Consider the following 27,512-nt stretch of genomic DNA (forward strand, 5'->3'; position numbering starts at 1 on the left):
AGAGCCATAGAGGTTTACAGCATGGAAACAAGCCTTCGGCCCAACTTGTCCGTGCACCCTTTTTCTTAACCCCTCCGATATTAAATCTTGCATTGGCATGTCCACCAACCATACTTCCTTCCAGTTTCATGGACCTCCTTCCACTCTTTTCTTTCAATGCATGTTGTTATGCCAACGTTCCCCGTTCTGTTTTGTAACATCGACTGTCATGGCCTCGGCCATAGTGTGTTTTTGAAGCTTCCCTCCCAACTCCCATCACTACCCTGTACGTGAGAAAGCTTTGAGAACGAGTTCAGGACAGGATCAATAGAGGAGTTTACTGTGTAATATTAACGTTCACATGTCCTGTCTGCCCCTCTGCTACCCTGCAGGCATTATAAAGACAGAATGATAGCTGAGTTTAATGTGATTGACACCACTGTGAAAAGGAAGAAACAGAAAAGGCTAAAATATACATTTTCAAGTTACAGTATTTACATAAAGTGCTTCTGCGTTGTGCATCTCTGTCCGCATTAAGAGTTTTAAGAGAAGGACACTCTCCAAGGAAACATTGACCCCCCGGAGGTGGCTGTTATATCACTGAGACATTGTCCATGGTGCAGCCACATTTCTCTGTGATCATGTTGGGGAACTCTGCCACCTCGATCTCGGTGTAGTCTCCCCTCTTCACCAGGTACATCACGGGCAGCGAGGCGCTCTCCACCACTGCGCAGCTCCTCTCACTATAGACAAAGGGCCACTGTGGCTGCTTGCAGCCCCCCGTGCAGTGGAAAGCCTGGTAGCCGGGGGGCTCAATGATCCAGTACCGGGTCCAGGTCAGCTCCCTGAAGTTGATGAAGTGTTCCTGCCTGCAGCAGCATCCACTTTGCTTTGCACCACAATCCCCAGCACTCCTGGACAGCAGAAAAACAGCGGAAGATTATTAATCAGTTGAAAAATTGCCTGGAAGATAACACAGAAGATAGGAAGAGGCCATTCGGCCCTTCGAGCCTGCTCCACCATTCATCACCATCATGGCTGATCGTCCAACTCAATACCCTAATCCTGCTTTCTCCCCATAACCTTTGATCCCGTTCACCCCACGTACTATAATGCAGGAGTAAATCACATAGAATAGACTCATTTTGATAGCTTGGTGCTAAATACACAATAAAAATTACAGTAGTTAGTGACTACATGTGGATAAACTAATTTGCTGTTGTTTGATTTGACGAAGTGGCCTTTTAATACCACGAAGCATCCAACACACAGATTAAATATACAATAATAACTGCTTTAAATGACCCAAAAGGCTGTAATTCAATTAGATAGGAGTGACATCCCAAACCCCAGGAGGGAGGATTTAGGAGCTCAGACCTCTTAATTGGATTGTAACCTTGAAATAACTGCTAGCTAGCTGCCTGCTGCTGCTTTGTGAGTGAGCAGTTTTAGCATTATGTGGAGGGAAGGTTGAGGTTCTGATTCTCACTCAGCAGCTGTTGGTCACTAAAGATTTCAAGAGCTGTGTATCTACACCATTTTACTGAAATTGAGATATAACACATTGATCATCACATATTAAGCTGATCTTTCTCTACACTCCAGCTATGACTGTAACACTGTATACTGCACTCTCTCCTTTCCTCCTCCCCTATGTACTCTATGAACGATATGCTTTCTGTGTACTGCGCAAGAAACAATACCTCTCGCTGTATCCCTATAGTTAGGTGGATTGGCCATGCTAAATTGCCCCTTAGTGTCAGGGGGACGAGCTAGGGAAAAAGCATGGGGTTGTGGGGATAGGATCTGGGTGGGATTATGGTCGGTGCAGACTCGATGGGCCAAATAACCTCCTTCTGCACTGTTGGATTGTATATGACAATAATAAATCCCCAATCTGAATGTTCCTGGTGCACTGCAGCAGTTAGCTGCTATTGCAGCCTCTCTCTGAAAGGTTATTCCACAGAACACAACTAACACACTTTTTAAAAAAAACACTTAAAAAGCGGAAGAACTGCTTCATTGCAGTCAGTCAGTTAGGAACCCAACAGAGACTGTGTTTCCTGTGTTAACTGATCAGAGACTAAATTGAGTATTTTTTGCAGGGAGAGTGAGAGCTTTTTAATCCAGTTTGAAATGCTGAGGAGCAAGAGGGGAACAACTAGTTTCTTAAGCACTAATCTCTGTCACTGTCCTTGTGGACTCAGTGTGGTCTATGAGTTTCCCCTTGTTGCTTTACTGTGCGCAAATGGAGCAAAATGAAAGGAATCACAGAATCCCTACAGTACAGAAAGAGGCCATTCGGCCCATCGAGTCTGCACTGACCACAATCCTGCCCAGGCCCTTGTATTTTCCCGTAACCCCACATATTTACCCTGCCAATCCCCTGACACTCTGGGTCAATTTAGCACGGCCAATCAACCTAACCCGCACATCTTTGGAGTGTGGGAGGAAACCGGAGCTCCCGGAGGAAACCCACACAGACACGGGGAGAACGTGCAAACTCCACACATACAATGACCGGAGGCTGGAATCAAACTTGGGTTCCTGGCGCGTAGAAAGAGTGAGGTAAATATTTCCAAAAGTAAATTCTTAAAATGAACCAGTCAAGCTGGCGGGACAGAAAAGAGAACTTCACATGATACAAAATCCTCCGTTCCTTTTCATTCTTAGGGGAGTAGTTGGCGTAGTGATAATGTTAATGAGCCGAGTAATCCAGAGGCCCAGGCTAATACTTTGGAGATGTGGGATCACATCCATCGCGGTCGCTGTTGGAATTTAAGTCCAATTAATAATTCTGGAATATAAAGCTAGTTTCAGTAAATGTGACCATTTGATTTGTTGCTTTAGTCACCATTACTGATTGTTGTAAAACCTCATCTGGTTCACTAATCTGCCATCCTTGCCAGGACTACGTGTGACTCTATGGGCAGGATTTTATGGCCTCGCTTGGGCGAGACCGGAAATTCCTGCCCGAGGTCAACGGAGATTTCCGTTGTCGGACCCTCACCTGCTCTGATTCTGGGCGGATGGGTTGGTAGAGTTCCGGCCATCTCCCCAGCAATGTGGTTGGCTCCTAACTGTCCTCTGAGATGGTATAACAAGGCACTCAGTTCAAGGGCACCTGGGGATGGGCAGTTGATGCTGGTTGATAATTAAGAGCAAATTGGATGCTGGTTGATAATTAAAAGCAAATTACTACGAATGCTGGAATCTGAAAGAGAAAATGCTGGAAAATCTCAGCAGGTCTGGCAGCATCTGTAAGGAGAGAAAAAAGAGGTGACGTTTCGAGTCCAGATGTCAAAGCGTTGACATCTTTCTGAATTATTAAAGCTTTGACAAAGGGTCATCTGGACTCGAAACGTCAGCTCTCTTTGCTCTCCTTACAGATGCTGCCAGACCCGCTGAGATTTTCCAGCATTTTCTCTTTTTGCTGGTGATTCTCTTTTGCCGTGTAAAAGTTGAGATTTATTGGAGTAAGTTGTGTGGGAGACAGGATTGGCTGTTATTCCAAAAAAATGGCTTTAAATGAAGGCATACCCATACTCCTCCAGGTTGAGAGTGTAGACCACTAATTCTGGTTTTCCCAGGACTTGGTCAGCGGGGCTCTGTGTGGTAAAATGCACCAGTTTAGCCAGTTCAGCCGCGTAGCTGCCCATTCGCTCTGCCTCAATCCAGATCTCCAGGTACATGGGCGTATCTGCAGTCTTCATCCAGTAGTGCACGGCCTGAGTAACGTCTAGACTTTTCCACCCAGAGTCGAGGATCGGAACCAACCTGCAAATTGCAGCAAAGGCGGAAGCTGTTTAGTTGGGTCTTTTCCTCTCACTGTTCCAGTTTAAAATAACACAACCAGTCAGCAACCAAATACTGCTCCAAATTACTGAACCAGTCAGAGTATTCCATTACTTGAAAAGGATGTAAAGTTGTGTAGCCAGATTAAGGAAGTGGGTAAAATAAGACAACATGTCTCACTGCTGTTAAGAGATTATTTACCTCGATAAGGAGTCCAGAACTAGGGGTTACCCCCTCAGAATAAGGATCATTTAGGACAAAGATACGGAGACATTATTTCCTGCTCTCAGATGTCAGGCTAACTGATGTATAATTCCTTGGTTACCCTGTCATCTTTCTGAGTATCAGAATTACATGTGCAATTTTGCAATCTGAAGGATAGGGAATCAAAAGAACTTGATCAAAGACTATTTCCTCGGGTGGATGGAGCTATTACAAGGGGGCATAACTATAGGGTTCATGGTGGGAGATATAGGAAGGATATCAGAGGTAGGTTCTTCACGCAGAGAGTGGTTGGGGTGTGGAATGGACTGCCTGCAGTGATAGTGGAGTCAGACACTTTAGGAACATTTAAGCGGTTATTGGATAGGCACATGGAGCACACCAGGATGGTAGGGAGTGGGATAGCTTGATCTTGGTTTCAGATGAAGGTCGGCACAACATCGTGGGCCGAAGGGCCTGTTCTGTGCCGTACTGTTCTATGTTCTATGTTCTATCCTCCCAATGTTTTCATTTCCTTTACAGCATAAATGGATTGGTCACTCTTTAGTGCCGTCATTTTATTTTGCTTGCATTAGTTTTGTTGAATCCCTCACCCTGGTTCAGTTTTAGTTCCTTTGGGATGTCCAAAAGACGCGTGAGTAGGCTGGTTGGCCATGCTCAATTGCCCCTTCGTGTCCTGGGATGTGCAGAGGGATAAATATGTGGGGTTACGGGGATAGGGCCTGGGTGGGATTGTTGTCGGTGCAGGCTCGATGGGCCGAATGGCCTCCTCCTGCACTGTCGGGATTCTATGATTCTAACATACTTGCCTTCCCAACACTAAACCATTATTTATCATGTCTGCCATTTCCTTAATTTTCATTGGTAATCTCACTGTTATATGGTTTCACATTGCTCCTCCCCTTTGTTCTAATATCATAATAAAAACAATTTGGGTTGATTCTGATATCTCTTGCAAGCATTGTATCAGACAATCTGTTATCCTCCTTCCCTGCTCTTTGTACCACTGCAGCAACTTAAAAAAGGTGGCCAGTCCCTTGATGGTCACTAATTGCTCGTGGTACCCACTATCTTGAGAGCTAATATATTTTAAAGAAGACTTTTCAAACTTTGCCAAGTACAAAATGAGGCACAAATGATTGATTAAAACAGCGGCTGACAAATATGAGGTACCGGTCAGCTTTCAGGACAGATACTCTTGTAAAAGAACAAAATTGACCTTTTGTTAAAAATCTGCCCAATGCCAGATTACATTCCCAGTTCTTACCTGGAGTCTATGAGTGAGGTCCTGTTACTGCCGTCAGCCAGAATCCTGACCCAGTACACACTGACCCTGGCGTTGTTAACTGGCCGGCTGTGTCTCCTGGGAGGGAGCGCTCCCTTGTGGACGCCTTTCTTGAAGAGTTTGAGCTCCGCCATGGTTACCTCGCTGTTTTCAGGGATCAGCCCCTTCATATCAAACACCAGCCTCTGCCTGCTGGGGTCCGAATAAAGCACGTCTCCTGTCGTATCTGCAGGAACGGGGCAGAGCACAGATAAAGTGGTTTGTAATCTCGTTTCCACTCGATTGCCTGAGAATATTAAGTCTTCAGAAGAATTAACTGTGTATTCCAGACAGTGTGAAATTGGCTGCAGCCTTTGTAATACACATAGCTGGAAATCTCTCATCAATTTACAGCTGTAATTATAAAGCTCTTCCACAACTCTTACCACCCCACCTCCCCCCCCCCCCCCCCCCGCACAAGGCCCATTGATTTGTTATTAAACATTGTAATCCTGACAGTTTTGTTTAAAAAAAGGAAACTTAAAGTGCACCCTTATTTTTAAACACTAAGTAACTCCATTGTCGATAGTTACTCCGAACTAGCAAATCTCACCCAGAGATCACACCTGTGACCGTTCTTCTGTGGACATCAGATGGGCCAATTGTGATGCCTTGCACAGTTGAGCAGCGCACCAGCATGTAACGAATGATCATCTGCACACGGTAACCTAAACATTTTTTAAAAAATGTCTAGTTCACACCATTTCTGTCCAGGGATCTCTTTTGAATGGACCTATCATATATTAAGCTGATCTTCCTCTTCGCCCAATCTGTAACTGCACCCTCTCCTTTCCTTCTCCCCTGTGTACTCTATGAACGGTATGCTTTGTCTGTAGAGTATGCAAGAAACAATACTTTTCACTATATCCCAATACATGTGACAGTAATAAATCAAACCTAATCTCCCTCCATTTCCTTTCACTTCTTAGGGAAGTGATGGCTGTCACTGTGCAGTGCAGGAACCAGGCTGCTGGCTTTTACACATCTACTCAGCCTGGCTCTCTGACACTTAATATATGCATTGTGAGTTTATGCTGGAGCTCCTCCTGTGTGTTTATGTTGTGGTGTGCAGTTGAGAGTGGGGGAGACTACCACAACATAAACTCAAGGAATGATCTTCCAACATACGCCCTGAATATGCCTCTCCCTTCACTGCCTGCAATATTGTAACACAAGCCATTCTCATTATGAGGCAGTGCCCCTGGGAAAGGTGTTGGTGAGGGAGTATGTAGTTAATATGCTCTGAATCAGAAACAAACCAGTGAATTGAAAGCAGTTTACCTGCGTTGCCTGTAATTCCTCGTAAGATGCCAGCCAGGCTGGGGAGGGCTCTCCGCTTCCTCTCCTTGTCTTTGTGGAGCTGTAACATGGCGATGTACTTGTTCCTCACGTGAGCTGGGACCACCGTGTTCTCCAGGTCTCTCTTTTCCATCTGCGGCACTTCACTTAACCCCAGTTTGCGTAGCATGGCATACTTAATGTTGTCGTGGGCGATTCCACTTGCCTGCTTTGCCTGAAGCATGAACAAGGTAAAGGTAAGCAGTACGACAGTCAAGCTATTATTGTTAGTTCTGGCCATGTTCTTGGAGGGACCGATGTGACTGAAATCGCCAGTCCTGTCCCCCTGACCCACTCAATTAAAAGTGCTGGCTGCCTTCTCTCTCCAACCAATGGGTCACCCCTGTTTTTAAAGGAGCTCTGTACTCCAGACAAAGCGGATTATATAACAAGACCAGACATCAAAGGCCATGGAGTCAAAGTCACACCCGTTAAATTTGATTGACACCTTCTAACCTCTGGAAATTGCAAACCAAACGGGAATGGGCTAATTAAAAAACACATTAAATGTTTACCAAGGGCCGAGCTTACCGGTGTGAAATTTATAACAAACACTGAAATCTCTGTGTGTGTGTCTGTGTGTGTATCCCTTTGCCGCTCCCTGAAGGTGTGGTAACCAGTGCTGAGGTACAGTGACACAGGACCCATCAGCCCCCTCGTACCTCTCCCAAGCATCCGTGATCCTGGTGGCTGAGTGTTCACCAGCTGCTTGGCTACAAAGGGGGCTGTTGTGTTAGATCTGCCCCCATCTGTCACTGATAACATTCCGGTCAGGTTTGTCCCATCTGTAACATACACACAACTTTCAGCAAGGTTTCTGGGTTGTGAAAGTTGGAGTGTTTCATTTCCCTCCTCTGAGGCTAATTGTATTGATGTGGAGATGCCGGCGTTGGACTGGGGTAAACACAGTAAGAAGTTTAACAACACCAGGTTAAAGTCCAACAGGTTTATTTGGTAGCAAAAGCCACACAAGCTTTCGAGAGCCTCGAAAGCTTGTGTGGCTTTTGCTACCAAATAAAGCTAATTGTATTGCCAACATCTAGTTCAGCTAAACATGGGAAATTGAGTCTACAGGACACAGGTTCACATTAAGCAGTAGGTACAAAACATAGAAAGAATATTTAACGTCAGACTTCTGAAGATGATTCATACGGGCTTAATAAGAACATAAGAACTAGGAGGAGGAGTAGGCCATCTGGCCCCTCGAGCCTCTCCACCATTCAATAAGATCATGGCTGATCTTTTTGTGGACTCAGCTCCACTTACCCGCCCCGCTCACCATTAATCTTAATTCCTTTACTGTTCAAAAATTTATCTATCCTTGCCTTAAAAACATTCAGTGAGGTAGCCTCAAATACTTCACTGGGCAGGGAATTCCACAGATTCACAACCCCTTTGTGTGAAGGAGTTCCTCCTCAACTCAGTCCTAAATCTGCTCCCCCTTATTTTGAGGTTCTGCCCCTAGTTCTAGTTTCACCCGCCAGTGGAAACAACTTCCCTGCTTCTACCTTATCTATTTCCTTCATCATCTTATATATTTCTGCTTCTGTCTCCACTGATGCTGCCAGACCTGCTGGGTTTTTCCAGCGTTTTCTGTTTTTTTATGTCAGATTTCCAGCACCCACAGTACTTTGCTTTTGGGCTGTGGCACAGTGGTTAGCACTGCTGCCTCTCAGTGCCAGGGACTCGGGTTCAATTCCTGGCTCGGGTCACTGTCTGTGTGGAGTTTGCATGTTCTCCCCATGTCTGCATGGGTTTCCTCCCACGGTCCAAAAGACGTGCTGGTTAGCTGCATTGGCCATGCTAAACTCTGTGTACCCGAGCAGGCGTCGGAGTGTGGCGACTAGGGGATTTTTCACAGTAACTTCGTGTGAGTTTACTTGTGACACAAATAAACTTTAAACTAAACTTTTGTTCACCTATCCTGCGGTGGCCAGTTAGTGACATTGGCAAAACTTTGGCCAGAAACTTGCCAACACCTACAGTTTAGATGGGTCTAAAGGAATGAACATAGCGTACGCTACAGTCTGTATAATTAAATGAAAGACTTTGCATGGAAAATGGATTGTGTTGTGTGCATATTTGCATCTTCTGCCGAGGTAGCTGTGATCGGATGGAGACTGGGGAAAGGAGAATAGTTCAGTAGTTTTATCACACTGTTATACTGAAGTGTAAATATCCTTGCAATCAGTAGTGCGAAAGTTCTCTGAGTGCTGCCTTGTCAGTGAGGGCTAAGAATTGTATAGAATTATATTGCATCAGCAATGTTAAAACTGGTCATTCAGCTTAACAAGTCAGTGTCAGAGTTTATACTCCACACAAGCCTCCGGCTCCCTGACTTCATATAATCCTATCATCATGTAACCTTCCTTTCCTTTCTCCCTTGGGCGCTTATCTAGATTCCCCTTAAATGTGAGTCACCTTAACTACTTGTGATAGAGAATGTGGGGAAGCCAGCTGCAGGTATGTCTAACCCAGGAAAGGAGTGGAATATACAGCCACATATTCAGCCCGTTTCTCAGTGGAACCTAGTGCTAATGCCGTCAGACTCTTAATGCTTCATTAAAATAATTAAAAATAGGGCAATAGGTGACTGGTGGTGAATTAGGAAGTAGCAAATCAGTGTACTACGATTAAAATTACTGCTTTAGACTGGCTACCCACTGTTCAAATATACATTGTCATAAAGGGAATATCCTTTATTGTCAGTCGAGCAGAAATGGTCAGCAATGCTGTTAATGCAGGGGGTAATAAAGATAAATTTAACACTGCCAGTGGCCCTGAGTTCATCCAACAACGAGCACATGGCCAAGTAGATCCCCAGATTGATCTCTAAGCCCAGTGTGCTGAATTAACTCATCTCATCTGGGGCAGCACTCTGATTCTGGCCTCAGAACCACTGATTTGATTTGATTTATTATTGTCACATGTATTAGTATACAGTGAAAAGTATTGTTTCTTGCGCACTATACAGACAAAGCATACCGTACATAGAGAAGGAAGGGAGAAAGTGTGGAATGTAGTGTTACAGTCATAGCTAGGGTGTAGAGAAAGATCAACTTAATGTGAGGTAGGTCCATTCAAAAGTCTGACAGCAGCAGGGAAGAAGCTGTTCTTGAGTCAGTTGATACGTGACCTCAGATTTTTGTATCTTTTTCCCGAAGGAAGAAGGTGGAAGAGAGAATGTCTGGGGTGCGTGGAGGTCCTTGCTTTTCTGAGGCAGTGGGAAGTGTAGACAGAGTCAACAGATGGGAGGCTGGTTTGAGTGATGGACTGGGCTTCATTCACGACCTTTTGTAGTTTCTTGCTGTCTTGGGCAGAGCAGGATCCATACCAAGCTGTGATACAACCAGAAAGAATGCTTTCTATGGTGCATCTGTAAAAGTTGGTGAGTGTCATTGCTGACATGCCAAATTTCCTTAGCCTCCTAAGAAAGTAGAAGCGTTGGTGGGGCTTTCTTAACTATAGTGTCGGAATGGGGGGACCAGGACAGGTTGTTGGTGATCTGGACACCTAAAAAGTTGAAACTAAAAGCTTGGGCAAACTAAAAACGGGGCAAGAAATCAACCAGCTCAGGTGCTAGCAGTGTGGATGGCTCAGGTACGCTGTCTACCGATCTACCTTGACTCTCAGTCTGGTAACATTTTGATTTTGAAATGCTGATCCTTATTTTCAAATGCCCTCGCATTTATCTCTCTATCTTATCACTCTATCACCGTATCACTGTAACTTCCTCCGGCCCTTTGAATTTCTGCATTCCTCTAAATCTGACATTATTCCCCATATGAATCACTCCACTGTTAGCAGCTATGGCTTCAGTTGTCTGGGCTGTTAGGGGTGTCACAGTGGTTAGCGCTGCTGCCTCACAGCGCCAGGGACCCGGGTTCAATCCCCTCCTCGGGTAACTGTGTGGAGTCTGCACATTCTCCTTGCGTTTGCGTGAGTTTCTATTGGGTGCTCCGGTTTCCTCCCACACTCCAAAGATGTGCAGGTTAGGTTGATTGGCCAGGCAAAATTGCCCCTGTATGTCAGGGGACTAGCAGGCTAAATATGTAGGGTCAGGGTCTGGGTGGGATTGTGGTCGATGCAGGCCCGATGGGCCAAATCGCTGCCTTCTCCTGTAGTGATTCTATGTTGGTTCTGAAAGTAGCTCTGAAATTTCCTCTAAACCTCTCCTCCTTTTCAAACACATCTTAAAACCTACCTCTTTGACCAAGCCTCTGATCACCTGCCCTGTATTTTCTGATGTTGCTCTGGTCAGAACATTGCATACAGGAGTTGGGACGTCTTGGTGAAGTTGTACAAGACGTTGGTAAGGCCACACTTGGAATACTGTGTACAGTTCTGATCACCCTATTATAGAAAGGTTATTATTAAACTAGAATGAGTGCAGAATAGATTTACTAGGATGCCACCAGGACTTGATGGATTGAGTTATAAGGAGAGGCTGGATAGACTGGGACTTCTTTCTCTGGAGCGTAGAAGGGGTGACCTTATAGAGGTCTATAAAATAATAAGGGGCATAGATCAGCTAGATAGTCAATATCTTTCCCCAAAGGTAGGGGAGTCTAAAACTAGAGGGCATAGGTTTAAGGTGAGAGATACAAAAGTGTCCAGGGGGGCAATTTTTTCACACACAGGATGGTGAGTGTCTGGAACAAGCTGCCAGAGGTAGTAGTAGAGGCGGGTACAATTTTGTCTTTTAAAAAGCATTTAGACAGTTACATGGGTACGATGGGTATAGAGGGATATGGGCCAAATGCGGGCAATTGGGACTAGTTTAGGGGTTTTAAAAAACAGGGCGGCATGGACAAGTTGGGCCGAAGGGCCTGTTTCCATGCTGTAAACCTCAAAAACTATGACTCAAATTTCACTGGGTAGTCACTTCTCTAAAGCACTTTGGGGCATTTTACTATGTTAAAGGTGTTATACAAATACAAGTTGTTGTTGACACTCGCTGTTGTAGTGATGATTAAAGAAGGTACCTGTGCAATTATATCTTTCTTTATTTCTTCATGGGATGTGGGTGTCACTGGCAAAGTCAGAAAAGGTGCAAAAAAGATTTACAAGGATGTTACCAGGACTGGAAGGTTTGAATTATAAGGAGAGGCTGGATAGGCTGGGACTTTTTTCACTGGGGCGTAGGAGGATGAGAGGTGACCTTATAGAGGTTTATAAAATCATGAGGGGCAGAGATAATAGCCAAGGTCCTTTCCCCAGGGTAGGGAAGTCCAAAACTAGTGTGCTTAGATTTATGGTGAGGGGGGAAAGATTCAAGAGGGACCTGAGGGGCAACTTTTTCATACAGAGGGTGGTGTGTGTATGGAATGAGGTGGTGGAGGCGGGTACAATTACAACAGTTAAAAGACATTTGGACAGGTACATGGATAGGAAAGGGATATGGGCCAAACGCAAATGGGACTAGTTCAGTTCAGGAAACCTGGTTGGCAATGATGAGTTGGGCCGAAGGGCCTGTTTCCGTGCTGTATTTCTCTGACTCTATTGTTACCCATCCCTAATTGCCCTGGGACTGAGTGGCTTGCTCGGCCATTTCGGAGGGCAGTTAAAAGTCATAGAGCCATAGGCCATTCAGCCCATCGAGCCTCTTCCACCATTCAATGCAATCATGGCACTTCAATTCTTTTACACCCGCTATCCACACAATCCTTTACCTGATTGCTAATCGGAAATCCATCAGTCCCTACTTTAAACATACTCAATGACTGAGCTTCCACAGTTCTCTGTGGGAGCAAATTCCAAAGACTCACATCCTCTGTGTAAAGAAATCTTGGTCCTAAGTGGCTTTCCCCTTATTTTGAAATTGTGCCCCTGGTTCTAGACTCCCCATGATGTGGAGATGCCGGCGTTGGACTGGGGTAAACACAGTAAGAAGTCTCACAACACCAGGTTAAAGTCCAACAGATTTATTTGGTAGCAAATACCATAAGCTTTCGGAGCACTTCTCCTTCGTCAGATGGAGTGGAAATGTGCTCTCAAACAGGGCACAGACACAGAAATCAAATTACAGAATACTGATTAGAATGCAAATCTCTAAAGCCAGCCAGGTCTTAAAGGTACAGACAATGTGGGTGGAGGGAGCATTCAACACAGGTTAAAGACACAGGTTAAGGACTCTAGACTCCCCAGCCAAGGGAAACATCTTACCTGCATCTACCCTGTCTGTTACTTTAAGCATTGAGTAGGAATCATCCACATTGCTGTGGATTGGAGTCACATGTAGGCCAGACCAGGTAAGGATGGCAGATTTCCAACATTATATCTGTGCTTTGAAAAGAAATTCAGTGGCTGTGAAGCACTTTGGGACGTTGATTTAATTTATTATTGTCACATGTATTGGTTACCTGAATGGCTGTAAATTGGGAGAGGGGAGTGTGCAGTGGGACCTGGGTGTCCTTGTGCACCAGTCACTGAAGGTAAGCATGCAGGTGCAGTCTGAGGATTCGGGGTAGATCATTTAGGGCAGAGATGAGGAGACATTCCTTCACCCAAAGAGTGGTGAGCCTGTGGAATTCATTACCACAGGAAGCAGTTGATGCCAAAACATTGAATGTGGCTGGATATAGCACTTGGGGCGAATGGGATCAAAGGTTATGGGGAGAAAGCAGGATTAGGCTGCTGAGTTGGACGATCAGCCATGATGGTGATGAATGGCGGAGCAGGCTCGAAGGGCCGAATGGCCTCCTCCTGCTCCTATCTTCTATGTTTCTATACAGTGTAAAGTATTGCTTCTTATGCGCTGCACAGATACAAAAGTCTGAGGTCACGTACCAACTGACTCGAGAACAGCTTCTTCCCTGCTGCCATCAGACTTTTGAATGGACCTACCTCGCATTAAGTTAATCGTTCTCTACATCCTAGCTATGACTGTAGCACTACATTCTGCACTCACTCCTTTCCTTCTCTATGAACGGTATGCTTTGTCTGTATAACGCTCAGGAAACAATACTTTTCACTGTATACTAATACATGTGACAAATCAAAGCATTCCATTCATAGAGTACAGAGGGGAGAAGAAGAGAATGCAGAATATACCTGAAGTCTTTCTGACTCTGATACTAAAGTTTATTTGTCACAAGTAGGCTTACATTAACACTGCAATGAAGTTACTGTGAAAATCCCCTAGTCGCCACACTCCAGCGTCTGTTCGGGTACACTGAGGGAGAATTTAGCACGGCCATTGCAACTAACCAGCACATCTTTCAGACTGTGGGAGGAAACCGGAGCACCCGGAGGAAACCCACGCAGACACGGGGAGATCGTGCAGACTCTGCACAGACAGTAATTCAAGCCGAGATTTGAACCTGGGTTCTTGGTGCTGTGAGGCAGCGGTGCTAACCACTGTGTCACCGTGCCGCCCGTGGCTGAGCTGTCGGGGAGCAAACAACATTTTCTTCCTCTTGCTTTTAATTTTGAAAGATAATTTTCATCCGTATCCATCAGTTCAATCTCAGCACCGATGTCTCTGTATGTTTTGACTGGGAGATAACGATGCCTTGCCAGGTCTGCGGTATATAAAACATCTGTACACAAGCTTTTGCCAAAAACAAGTGTTTTTCTAACTTGTCTAACAAATGGGATTGGAATCTAAGCAGCATTTACTTGGCTGCACACACACACACACACACACACACACACACACACACACACACACACACACAGTAAATAGCAGCGACACGATTATAAATTCTTGGGACTTTTCATTTGCATTACAAAGAACTGCTCTCAAATCCTGCAATCAAAAAGGATAATCACTAGCCTGTGAAAGCCTGCAATCCACATTCTTGCTGCTGGGAATTATCCCTGTCTAACTTGGGAGCTCCTGGAATACACATCCACAGAGTACACTTGTGTTTGATGAGAGGCTGAGAGACTTCAGCAATTGGTCTGGCATTTTGATGCTAACTGCTCCGACTTGACTTTGGGATGCAAAGTGAAAACTAACATGTGTCCTGGGAGAGAACAGGCTCATGCGGCACGGACGGGAAGCTTTCTACTGAAATCCTTTCCAACAAACGAGTTGGATAGTTTTAAAGTTTATACATTAACACTGCAATGAAGTTGCTGTGAAAATCCCCCAGTCGCCACACTCCAGCGCCTGTTCAGGTACACTGAGGGAGAATTTAGCATGGCTGGTGTAGGACAAAATGGAGGAAACCCAAGCAGATGCGGGGAGAATGTGCAAAGTCCACACAGACAGTGACCCAAACCGGGAATCGAACCGGGATCCCTGGCACTGTGAGGCAGCAGTGCTAACCACTGTGCTGCACAGGGTGGATAGAAAATCCATTTCTTGTAGTGATGGTGAGGAAAAAACAAGGACCCCACGCATCTGGATATTCTCTCTTCCACCTTCTATTGGGAAAAAGATACACAAGTCTGAGGTCACGCCCCGACCTACTCGAACAGCTTATTCACTGCTGCTGTCAGACTTTTGAATGGACCTACCTCGCATTAAGTTGATCTTTCTCTACACCCTAGCTATGACTGTAACATTACATTCTGCACTCTCTCCTTTCCTTCTCTATGACCGGTATGCTTTGTCTGTATAGCGCAAGAAACAGTACTTTGCACTGGATACCGATACATGTGACAAATACAGAACAAGGGGGCATAATGTTAAATTAGAGCTAGGCCATTCGGTTGTTCAGCTAGGAGGGCAGTTCTTCATTGTAATTAGGTAGTAGAAATCTGGAACTCCCCCCAAAAAAATGCTGGTGATTAAAAATTTCCAAACACAAGCTGAGAGATTTTTGTTAGACAAGTAAAAGTGTATTTATTAGTGTCATAAGTAGGCTTGTGTTAACACTGCAATGAGGTTGCTGTGAAAATCCCCAAGTCGCCACATTCTGGCGCCTGTTCAGGTACACTGAGGGAGAATTTGGTATGGCCAGTCCACCTAACCAGCACGTCTTTGGGAATGTGGGAGGAAGCCGGAGCACCCGGAGAAAACCCACACAGATGCAGGGAGAACGTGGAAACTCCACACAGGCAGTGACCCAAGCCTGGAATCGAACCTGGGTCCCTGGCCCTGTGAGGCAGCAGTGCTAACCACTGTGTCACTAAAGGGCCTTCAGGCATATGAAAATCAAGGTGTTTAACTGGGATTAAGATCCGAATCAGCAATAATCGAATACAGTGGCAGAAGAGGCTTGAGAGGCTCCTCTTTTGTTATAGCAAAGCTTTAAGAGAATTGCACTTTAGTTAAACTCAGTACTGCGGCTTGCAGTCGTCAAAACGGCTAGTGCTTAAATTCTGTCCCATCCCCACACCATGGACAACACTGAGACATCTCTCAGTTCAAAGAGCTTTGGAAGTTCAGCCTCGATGGCGTGGGCATCATGGCAAAGCTGGCATTCATTAACAATCTCTAGGTGGTGTGAAGGTGATGGTGAACCACTGCCTTGAGCCACTGTATCCACATGGTAAGAGGTTTTCCCCAAGGTGCAGGAAGGAAGAGCATTCCGGCATCTTGGCTCCATGACAATCTTTCGAAAGGGAACTGGATGAATATCAGAGGAGAAATTATATGGGTCTGTAGAGGAATTGAGATGAGCTAAATTGCTCCTGAAGAGAGCTGGCACAGATACAAGTTTAGTTTATTAGTGTCACAAGTAGGCTTCCATTCACACTGCAATGAAATTACTGTGAAAATCCCCTAGTCGCCACACTCCGGCGCCTGTTCGGGTAACACTGAGGGAGAATTTAGCATGGCCAATGCACCTAACCAGCAGGTCTTTCAGACTGTGGGAGGAAACCGGAGCACCCGGAGGAAACCCACGCAGTCACGGGGAGAACATGCAGACTCCACACAGACAGTGACCCAAGCTGAGAATTGAACCCGGGTCCCTGGCGCTGTGAGGCAGCAATGCTAACCACTGTGCCACCGTGCCGCCCCCACTACAATACATGGCAGTGCTGCAGTCCTTTTGACATTTGCATTTGTTTGGATCAGCGATACTTCAGGAAGTGAATAAGGACAAAGTTAATATGAAAGGAAACTGCTGATGGCCGTCCTTGTCAGATGTTCTGTTGGGAGTTGTTACTGATATCCTTTAGTGGTTATCTTTTCACAGTTGTATTAGTTAGCGAGGTGTTACACTTTACAAACCAGTAATTCTTGGTTTTGGTGTATGGTTTGTTTATTTTTAGTTTCTGTGTATTGACTGTTGATTTCATATTCTCCCTGAACCTTTATATCCTGTCTGCTGCCTCATTAAACCCCATTGAAGACACCCTCACAGTCTGTGAGGCCATAGTCTCGGATTGTGTTAAGATAGTGTGTGCCTCCGAGGTGGAAACAGTGCAGCGTATGCTGTGCTGACTAGTGTATTCATCGGTCAGATGTCTGAAAATGGTTTCTCTTTGTCTTTCGTGGGAAGGGGGCTTTTTTAAAAAAAAAGTTTGCAAAAGTTTCAAGGAAGCAGTCTGTCCAACTCCACCCTGACCTGCTGGTGCTGATATAGGATGAGTGACAGTCGGGTGTGGAATCACAAGCTTTCGGAGTGCTGCTCCTTCATCCCCTTCACTCACCTGATGAAGGAGCAGCGCTCCGAAAGCTCATGCTACCAAATAAACCTGTTGGACTTTAACCTGGTGTTGAGACTTCTTACTGGGTCATTTTAAACACTATTATTGTAGCACCCAGTAATCTGTTCGAGTGGGAAAGGCGGTTCTTCTGAACCCAGCATGTCCTCGAATTCTATCTTTTACACTCGTTCTGTGCTTATGAAACTCTAACTCTTTTAAACTCTGTGACAATGCTTTAATTCGAATTAATCTCTTATAGATTTGGCATTACACCCTAGCTATGACTGTAACACTACATTCTGCACTCCTTTCCTTCTCTATGAACGGTATGCTTTGTCTGTATAGTGCGCCAGAAACACTTTTCATTGTATACAAATACATGTGACAATAATAAATCAAATCAAATTTATTTTTATTTTTGTATTTCTGCACCACAGACAGAATCCTGGTGAATCTCCATTGTACTGAAGCCTCAGTATCCTTCCTGTGGTGTGGAACATTATATTCCACACACTGATCTAACAGCAGTCTTGTAAATGTACATTTTAATGGCATCATTGATTTAAAAAAAATATTCTTTAGCTCCATTAGGAGCAAGAGGGCGGCATGATGGCACAGTGATTAGCACTGCTGCCTCTCAGCGCCAGGGACCCGGGTTCAATTCCAGCCTTGGGTCACTGTCTGTGTGGAATTTGCACGTTCTCCCATGTCCGCGTGGGTTTCCTCCGGGTGCTCCAGTTTCCTCTCTCAGTCCAAAGATGTGCAGATTAGATGGATTGGCCAGGCTAAATTGCCCCATAATGTCCCAAGATATATAGATTGGGTGGATTAGCTGAGACATTGCAGTGTTAATGTAAGCCTACTTATGATACTAATAAATAAACCTTCAACTTAAATATGGGAGGGTTTATGGGATACGCCTGGGTAAGAGTCGGTGCAGACTCGATGGGCTGAATGGCCTCCTTCTGCACTGTAGGGATTCTATGACCTCAGAAGGCCATTCAGCCCCTTTAGTCTGCTACCCTGTTTAGTTTGATCTGCCCTTTACCTTAGCTCCTTTATTCTAGCAATCTTTAATACCTTTGCTTGTGAAAAATTACGAATTTGTTAATTGCGTCCTCCCAAGACATGGCCTTTAAAGTCCAGCAGGCCTTTTATCTCTCCGCCCCCCCCCCCCCCCCCCGCCCCCCCCCACACCGCCCCCACACCGCCCCCACACCCACTACAAATTCCTCTGACTTCCACAGCGCTGAACCTATTTCAATACAGCGTCACATCACAGTTATGCTTCTAACAAAATGTTCACTCATCAGGTAGACTGGCTCCACAAAAGGCATAGTGTTCTCACAGAGAAAGGCGGCTTTGCCAAGAGGGCAAAGTAATGGAGCAAGTGCTTAGGAAATCTTTTGAATTCCAATGTAGACAGTTCAAGATATGCAGAAGCTTTCAAAAAAGGAAGATGGTCATTTAGCAGGTTTCCTCCATGGGCCAGTTGTAATGCAGAACCAAGAAAGCCAGAAAACTTACTGGGCAGCATTAGATTGTCTGTGATTATGTCCCTGCATTGACACGGGGAAGAAGTGTTCACTATTGAGGCTTATACAAGATGTTTCCCTTTTTTAAATAGATCTTCACTTGGAAAACTGGGCAAGTGGTTAGATTTGTACGCCTTGTGTTGGAATGTAACAGCAACTAGCTTTTCCATCACCTAATGTGCCGAGGAAGCTTGGGAGGATAACAGTAAACACTGGCAGCATTGGGGAGATTGATTGATTAATGATGTGGAGATGCCGGCGTTGGACTGGGGTGGACACAGTAAGAAGTCTCACAACACCAGGTTAAAGTCCAACAGGTTTATTTGGAATCACGAGCTTTCGGAGCGCTGCTCCTTCATCAGGTGAGTCACTCAGCGCTCCGAAAGCTCGTGATTCCAAATAGAGCTGTTGGACTTTAACCTGGTGTTGTGAGACTCCTTGTTGATAATTGGGGGAGACTTGCAGAGTTTATTCTCGGACTCTCCACTAGATGGTGGTGCACGCTTCAAGGTTAGTGGGAAACTCTAACCTGGCTTCTGATGTGTAGAATTCAGCAAAACAGCACTTGCAGTTATTGCTTCAACAGGAAGCTAGAAATCAGACCCCATTGTCAGCTAGTCAGTAACTGAGTCATATATTTTTGCCCACTTTCTCCCCCTTGTCATCTCCCTGCTGGTTCTGTGAGGATGAGGCAACTGCACTCCTCAATTACTGATCATAGAGTCCATAGAGGTTTACAGCAGGGAAACAGGCCCTTCGGCCCAACTTTTCCATGCCGCCCTTTTTCTTTTACCACTAAGCTAGTCCCAATTGCCCGCGTTTGGCCCATATCCCTCTATACCCATTAAAGTTTTTTAAAAGTTTATTTATTAGTCACAAGGAAGGCTCACATTAACACTGCAATGAAGTTACTGTGAAATTCCCCGAGTCGCCACAGTCCAGCACCTGTTCGGGTCAATGCACCCTAACCCATCGTACCCATGTAACTGTCTAAATGCTTTTTAAAAGACAAAATTATACCCACCTCTACTACTACCTCTGGCAGCTTGTTCCAGACACTCCCCACCCACTCTCTGTGTGAAAAAATTGCCTCTCTGGACACTTTTGTATCTCTCCCCTCTCACCTTAAACATATGCCCTCTAGTTTTAGACTCCCCTATCTTTGGGAAAAGATATTGACTATCTAGCTGATCTGTGCCCCTCATTATTTTATAGACCTCTATAAGATCACCCCTCAGCCTCCTACGCTCCAGAGAAAAAAGTCCCAGTCTATCAAGCCTCTCCTTATAACTCAAACCACCAAGTCCCGGTAGCATCCTAGTAAATCTTTTCTGCGCTTTCTAGTTCAACAATATCCTTTCTATTGTGAACCTACACAATTACTACAAGGGCCTTGAGATGTATCTGGGGGCAGGATCCACCAGCCTGATTTTTTTTAAACCTCTATTTCTGACCCGGGGGCACAATCTAGTTTCCACCTCTGGAGTCTTTAAAGTTGTGGGTCTTTGCGCCACTCCAGTCCGGGCTGGCATTCCAGTGCAGGGCTGAGAGAGTGCTGCAGTGTCAGAGGTGCCATCTTTTGGGTGAGATTCTAACTTGAGACCTCACAGGAAGGTGTAAGGTATCCCACGGCATTATTTTGAGGATGAACAGGAGAATTCCTCCAGCTTTCTGGGCCAATATTTAACCCTCAGTCACTAGGACTGTAGCAGATGATGTGGCCATTGAGGTCTCGTAGAATCCCTACTGTGCAGAAGGTGGCCATTCAGCCCATCGAGTCTGCACCGACTCTCTGACAGCACCTTACCCAGGCCATAACCCCATACATTTATCCTGCTAATCCCCCTAACCTACACATCTTGGGACACTAAGGGGCAATTTAGCATGGCCAATCCACCCAGCCTGCACCTAATGACTCCATACAAACACAGGATTAAACTTGGTGCATTCCTGGGCCTGTTAGATAAATTCCAAAGTAAACCTGTGTCGCCTGGGAGCTGCTATATTCCTAGTGGTTTTGGCTCTGAGCAAATGTGTCTGTGCTGGAACAAAAACAGAAAATACTGGACAATCTCAGCGGATCTGACAGCATCTGTGGGGAGAGAATAGAGCCAGCGTTTTGAGTCTGGATGACCCTTTGACGGGTCATCGAGACTCAACATTGATGCTATTCCCTCCCCACGGATGCTGTTAGACCTGCTGAGATTTTCCAGCATTTTCTGTTTTTGTTTGATTCCAGTATCCGCAGTATTTTGTCTTTATCTGAGTCTGTGTTGGTGACGGTATTAATCCCTGTGCAAAATCAAGACTTCCCTGTGTTTTCCATTCCTGGTACTATACACCGAATTAACATTTTAGTTATTTCAGGTAAGTGCAATTAATTTCTCTTCCGGTGATCCTCATCTTGGGTTTGAGTAACTAACTGATCGGAACTTTATTTTTCTCTCCCCCTCCCCCTCAGAAGCCAGCATCGGAGAATTGGACGGTGTTTAACTCTGCCGAGGAGCTTGAAAGTTTAGGATTGGACGGACTCAAGAGTGAGCTGATGACACTGGGGTTAAAATGCGGGGGCACCTTGCAGGAGCGTGCAGCGAGGCTTTTCTCAGTGAGGGGACTGTCCAAGGAACAAATTGACCCGGCGCTCTTTGCCAAATCAGCCAAAGGGAAGAAGAAATGAAGGCAACAAATTATTATTTTTTTTAAGGCTTTCACATCTCCTTACTGAGGTATCCCTGAATAAATGACAGTGAAAGAAAAGAAGAATTGGGTTTATTTCCACACCTGAATCCTCTTGGATAAGTATTTGTTCAGGAATTCGGAATCTCCTGAACGGCTGTTAAGGATGGGGACTGGGTTTTTATGAGGAGATTGTTGACACCATTTCTGTATCTTCATGTTGCTGTCTCTCTAGACTGTAGGCCGTATTTGTACCTGGAATCGGGTAAAAGCTCTGGGTTAACACTGTATGGGTCATGTTTTTAATATGCTTTATAAAAATGCTGAAAGAAGCAAAGAGTTTATTTTTCTTCCTTTCCCATCTTTCCAGCTTCATTGATTCCATGATGGGGCGGCACAGTGGTTAGCGCTGCTGCCTCACAGCTCCAGGGACCCGGGTTCGATTCCCGGCTCGGGTCACTGTCTGTGTGGAGTTTGCACATTCTCCCTGTCTCTGCGTTGGTTTCCTCCGGGTGCTCCGGTTTCCTCCCACAGTCCAAAGATGTGCGGGTTAGGTGGATTGGCCATGCTAAATTGACCCTTAGTGTGGGGGTTAGTAGGGTAAATAAATAGGGTTATGGGGATAGGCCCTGCGTGGGATTGTGGTCAGTGCAGACTTGATGGGCCGAATGGCGGCCTCCTGCACTGTAGACATTCTGTCATGTGGCTGTGGTCCCATGGGTGCTAGCCACTATTGACTCCATGATGGGGATGTGGTCCCATGGGTGTTGACTCCATGATGGTGTGCTTTTCACACCAGACAAACTGCAATCCTGCTTGGGTGGGTGGTTTGGATTGAAGTCTTGATTGTGGGTCAAAGATCTAGCTGACCTCTCCTTTCCTCTGGACAGTCCTGGAGTCAATGAAGCTGTAACTCGGGAAGATATACAACACCTCCTTTTGTACATTAAATAATGTGGACAATGAGCATTTACAGCAGTGAGGAAGGGTCCTTAATAAAGCTGCCTTGTAAAAAGTTAACCTCATTACAGTGTGATTATTCTGCTAAATGAATCCTAGAATTATTAACCCTGCACTTCAAACCACTGCAGGGAGACCATGTTAGAGATTGAGGGATGTTTGGGAGCTGTGTCACACGAGAGGCTGAGATGTGATTAAGGATTGTGTTGATTGGCACTTCGCACCTCCTTAGGCAGCACTTTGATCATTAAGCTATCTCTGCTTCCGGAGACCATTCTCACTGCTAGTGTTCGCAAGCTGTGCCTTAGCAAACACTAGCCTGCAGGCTCCGGGACACAGAGGGAATGTGTCCCCCGACAGTGGGTTTTATATTGGTGTCACAAGAGTGCTGGCGTTACCAGTTCCTGGGACACTGGGGTCTTGTACTACTATAAGAAGTTTAACAACACCAGGTTAAAGTCCAACAGGTTTATTTGGTAGCTTTTGCTACCAAATAAACCTGTTGGACTTTAACCTGGTGTTGTTAAACTTCTTACTGTGTTTACCCCAGTCCAACGCCGGCATCTCCACATCTTGTACTACTGCCATAGACCCACTGTGCTAGTTTCCCACCTTTATCAGTGTCTTATCCCAAAACGCTGCGTCTGTGCGAGAGCTATGTTAATGCACACAAGCAGCTGGAAGCCAGCTGTGACTGGCACTGTTTTCCCCCCCATCCCAAAACCCACTTTAAATTACACCCAATATTGAAGCGGCTTTAAACTTAACGCTTCATATTTTGATTCAGGTCTAGCAATCACACCATGGCAACCAAGGCTGTGTGTACTCCAAGTCCTGGAAAATGGCATTCGAATAGAAAGGTGTTTGATGGCCAGCGCAGATATGGTGGGCTGAAGGGTCCCTTCCTGTGCTGTTAAACTCCACGATTCTATGACAATATCTGCAGCACTCACTTCCATTTGAGATTTGTTCTTGGGTGCCAGTGTTGTCTGTGTGGCAGGTAAATAGGGTGATGAAAAAGGCATGTGGCACACTCACCTTTATCGGGGTAGATTACAAAAGCAAAGAGGTCATGATGGAAATCATAGAAACCCTACAGTGCCGAAGGAGGCCATTCGGCCCATCGAGTCTGCACCGACCACAATCCCACCCAGGCCCTACCCCCACATATTTACCTGCTAATCCCTCTAACCTACGCATCTCAGGACTCTAAGGGGCAATTTTTAACCTGGCCAATCAACCTAACCCGTACATCTTTGGACTGTGGGAGGAAACCGGAGCACCCGGAGGAAACCCACGCAGACACGAGGAGAATGTGCAAACTCCACACAGGCAGTGACCTGAGTCGGGAATCGAACCCAGGACCCTGGAGCTGTGAGGCAGCAGTGCTAACCATTGTGCTACCGTGCCGATGGAGTAGTATAGAACTTTGGTGAGGCCACAGCTGGAGTACCGTGTGCAGTTCTGGTCGCCACATTGTAGGAAGGATATGATCGCACTGGAAGGGGTGCAGAGGAGATTCACCAGGATGCTGCCTGGGATGGAACACTTAAGTTATGAAGAGAGGTTGGATAGGCTTGGGTTGTTTTCTCTGGAGCAGAGAAGACTGAGGGGCGTGGATAGGGAGCAGCTGTTCCCCTTAGTTGAAGGGTCAGTTACAAGGGGACACAAATTAAAAGTGAGGGGTGAGCGTTGAGGAGGATTTGAGGAAAAACATTTTTACCCAGAGGGTGGTGACGGTCTGGAATGCGCTGCCTGGGAGGGTGGTGGAGGCGGGATGCCTCACATCCTTTAAAAAGTATCTGGATGAGCACTTGGCACATCATAACATTCAGGGCCAAGTGCTGGCAAGTGGGATTAGGTGGACAGGTCATTCATGCGTCGGTGCAGAGTCAATGGGCCGAAGGGCCTCTTCTGCACTGTAGTATTCTGTGTGAAAGGGTGATCCAATTGTAGAGGAGCACAGGATCAGCTCCTCTGACTTGGTTTGCACTATTCATCTGCCCATGTTAGTGGGTACTGGAGACTTTCTGTTGACTGTAGGCTCCAGTGCAGAGCTTGGGGAGCATTTATATGCAACAGCGATGGCTGAGTATCTGTAATGCAAAAGCATCTTGAATAAAGTTGATCGGGTGCTTATTGCCTTGGACTTGCAGTTTGCTGCATTTTTCCAAGTTTCTGAAATGGTGACTCTTTAGGGATGTCACAAACCGAAACTGAGTGCCAGAGTTTCACTCGTGTGAAGGAAAGTTTCAGGATCAGATTATCCAAACCTCTGACGTGATCCAGTCCCTGATTCCGATTGTTGAGTTTTATCCCTTCCTTTCTGATCCTCGCCTGCCCTACCCAACATGTCTAGAGATTTTGACAGCACAAAGCCATTCAGTTCATCAGGCCAATGTTAACTCCACACCAGAGCTAGCTGGTGAAGAAATTCCTCCTCATCTCAGTCCTAAAAGGTTTATCCTCTGCCGTTAGAGTGTGACACCTGCTTTTGGACATCCCCCACCACCAGGAACATCCTTCCTGCATTTACCCCGTCCTGTTAGAATTTTATAGGTTTCTATGAGTTCCTCCCCCCCATCCTCTTCATTCTTCTGAACTCCAGCGAATATAATCCTAATGACTCAATCTCTCCTCATACGTCAGTCCTACTATCCCAGGAATTGGTCTGGTAAACCTTTGCTGCACTCTCTCTAGAACAAGATCAGTCTTCCTCAGATAAAGAGATTGAAACTGCATACACTATTCCAGGTGTGGTCTCACCAAGTCTCACCAAGTATGATTGCAGCAAGGCATCTCTTCTGTACTTCAATCCTCTCACTATGAAGGCTACCATACTATTTGTCATCTTTACTGCCTGCTGCACCTGCAAGCTTACTTCAATTCCAGTTCTAGCTCTATTAAAGCTATCTACTCCAGTCCCAGTCCCAACTCCCTACTGAATTTGATTTTATTTATTGTCACATGTATAACATACAGTGAACAGTATTGTTTCTTGCGCGCTATGCAGACAAAGCATACAGTTCATAGAGAAGGAAACGAGAGAGTGTGGAATGTAGTGTTACAGTCATAGCTAGGGTGTAGAGAAAGATCAACTTAGTGCGAGGTAGGTCCATTCAACAGTCTGATGGCAGCAGAGTTGATTGGTACGTGACCTCAGACTTTTGTATCTTTTTCCTGAAGGAAGAAGGTGGAAGAGAGAATGTCCAGAGTACGTGGTGTCCTTAATTATGCTGGCTGCTTTTCTGAGGCAGCGGGAAGTGTAGACAGATTCAATGGATGGGAGGCTGGTTTGCGTGATGGACTGGGCTTCATTTATGACCCTTTGTAGTTTCTTGCGGTCTTGGGCAGAGCAGGAGCCATACCAAGCTGTGATACAACCAGAAAGAATGCTTTCTATGGTGCATCTGTAAAAGTTGGTGAGAGTCGTAGCGGACATGCCAAATTTCCTTAGTCTTCTGAGAAAGTGGGCTTTCTTAACCATAGTGTCAGCATGGGGGGACTAGGACAGGTTGTTGGTGATCTGTACACCTAAAAACTACATTCTACACTCTCCTTCTCTATGAATGGTATGCTTTGTCTGTTTGCACGCAAGAAACAATACTTTTCACCATATCCCAATACATGTGACAAATCAAATCAAATAGCGCTCAGTTTTGGATTTTCCTGTTTATTCAATGCCCAACATATAGAGTGCCGGGAAGGAATGCAGACAGAAATGAGTGCACCTTTTCAAATATATCCCTCCTTTGGACAATTCCTGTTTTTGGACAGCCAGATTTTGAGTATTTTACTTGCAGTCCTGTAGCTATTTGCATCATAGACATAGAATCCTACAGTGCAGAAGGAGGCCATTCAGCCCATCGAGTCTTCACCGACCACAATTCCACCCAGGCCTTATCCCCATAACCCCATGCATTTACCCCTGACACTAAGGGTTAATTTAGCATAGCCAATCCACCTAACCCACACATCTTTGGACTGTGGGAGGAAACCGGAGCACCCGGAGGAAATCCACGCAGACATAAGGAGAACGTGCAGACTTCGCACAGACAGTAACTGGAATTGAACCCAGGTCCCCGGCACTGAGGCAGCAGTGCTAACCACTGTGCTCCTTTTGTTTTGGATTCAGGAACCAGCCCAAATAATCTTTCACTTTTACGCTTGTTTAAAAAAGACTTTCTGAACTTTGAACACTTTTCAATCCACCATCCAAATTCCTTTTGTCATTATCCACTTGGCGGGTTGCAGTTACCCGGTTGTGACCACCCCTTGAGCTTCTATACTCAATGGAGCACAAGTCTAGCCAGTGCAACTGTATAAACTCACAAACAACCAACAAGCCCACTACCCTGTGTTAAAATGCAGTGATGCTTTCGGATTGTTTTTGTAACGTCCCTTTGTTTGCACAGCAGGATCCCACAGTTGCCGTGTTTGCTTTGCAGGCAGCCACAGATTCAGACATTCATTCTATCCCAGCATGTCAGAAAGACTAGTTTGGAACAGTGGGAGACTCCTGAAATTAAACCAAGTCCTTGTGCCTTCCGGATCCACTTGCCTGCCGATAAAATGGATTAAGGTTTGGTCTTTGTCACAGCGGCTTAGCTTGCAATTAGAGTCCAGTCTGTGATTGTGTTGCTCTGGACCAGACAGGCTTACCGATGGTGGTCTCTTGTGTGTCTCTAAAAGCCAGAGATACATCATCCTGACAATGTGCAAGTCAAGCTCAACAAAATTCCTTCGACTGACATTCCTTCATAGCTGTGTGGGTGTGTGACTACACTACTGCTAACAGTGGTTAGCAGTGCTGCCTCACAGCGTCAGGAACCCGGGTTCAATTCCAGCTTTGGGTCACTGTCTGTGTGGAATTTGCGCGTTCTCCCTGTGTCTGTGTGGGTTTCCTCCGGGTGCTCCGGTTTCCTCCCACAGTCCAAAGATGCGCGGGGTAGGTTTATTGGCCATGTTAAATTGCCCCTTAGTGCCCCAAGGGAGGCGATGGCCTAGTGGTATTATCACTAGACTATTAATCCAGAAAGTCAGCTAATGTTCTGGGGACCCGGGTTCGAATCCCGCCATGGCAGATGATGGTATTTGAATTCAATAAAAAATATCTGGAATCAAGAATCTACTGA

The 27,512-nt window shown here is 45.6% G+C and overlaps 2 protein-coding genes across 3 annotated transcripts in view; one reads left to right on the plus strand and one right to left on the minus strand.

Annotated features, from left to right (window-relative positions):
* Positions 1 to 27,045, plus strand: part of sde2 (SDE2 telomere maintenance homolog (S. pombe)) — a 46,008-nt gene extending 18,963 nt beyond the window's left edge. Inside the window, exon 7 of one of the 2 annotated variants that reach the window (XM_078212198.1) lies at positions 26,826 to 27,045. In XM_078212198.1, the coding sequence (XP_078068324.1) occupies positions 26,826 to 26,876 (51 nt within the window). In that variant the 3' untranslated portion in view covers positions 26,877 to 27,045. Of the gene's footprint in view, positions 1 to 21,202; positions 22,437 to 26,825 lie in introns of those variants that run through there. The other variant, XM_078212197.1, reaches the window with a different exon arrangement.
* lft1 (lefty1) lies at positions 572 to 6,899 on the minus strand. Its single transcript, XM_078213494.1, has 4 exons — positions 6,602 to 6,899; positions 5,264 to 5,507; positions 3,520 to 3,756; positions 572 to 893 (listed from the first exon to the last, which is right to left on the minus strand). The coding sequence occupies exons 1-4, from the start codon at positions 6,897 to 6,899 to the stop codon at positions 572 to 574; spliced, it is 1,101 nt and encodes a 366-aa protein (XP_078069620.1).
* Positions 27,046 to 27,512: the final 467 nt, after the last annotated feature.

Source organism: Mustelus asterias, chromosome 5 (assembly GCF_964213995.1).
Source record: "Mustelus asterias chromosome 5, sMusAst1.hap1.1, whole genome shotgun sequence".
In the NCBI taxonomy this organism is placed as follows: domain Eukaryota; kingdom Metazoa; phylum Chordata; class Chondrichthyes; order Carcharhiniformes; family Triakidae; genus Mustelus; species Mustelus asterias.

Coding starts and splice junctions, on each gene's coding strand:
- lft1 (XM_078213494.1), bottom strand. CDS start 6,899: ATGGCCAGAACTAACAATAATAGCTTGACTGTCGTACTGCTTACCTTT. Junction 3,757..5,263: donor ACCTCACTCATAGACTCCAG/GTAAGAACTGGG, acceptor TGCAATTTGCAG/GTTGGTTCCGATCCTCGACT. Junction 894..3,519: donor CTCAACCTGGAGGAGTATGG/GTATGCCTTCAT, acceptor TCTGCTGTCCAG/GAGTGCTGGGGATTGTGGTG.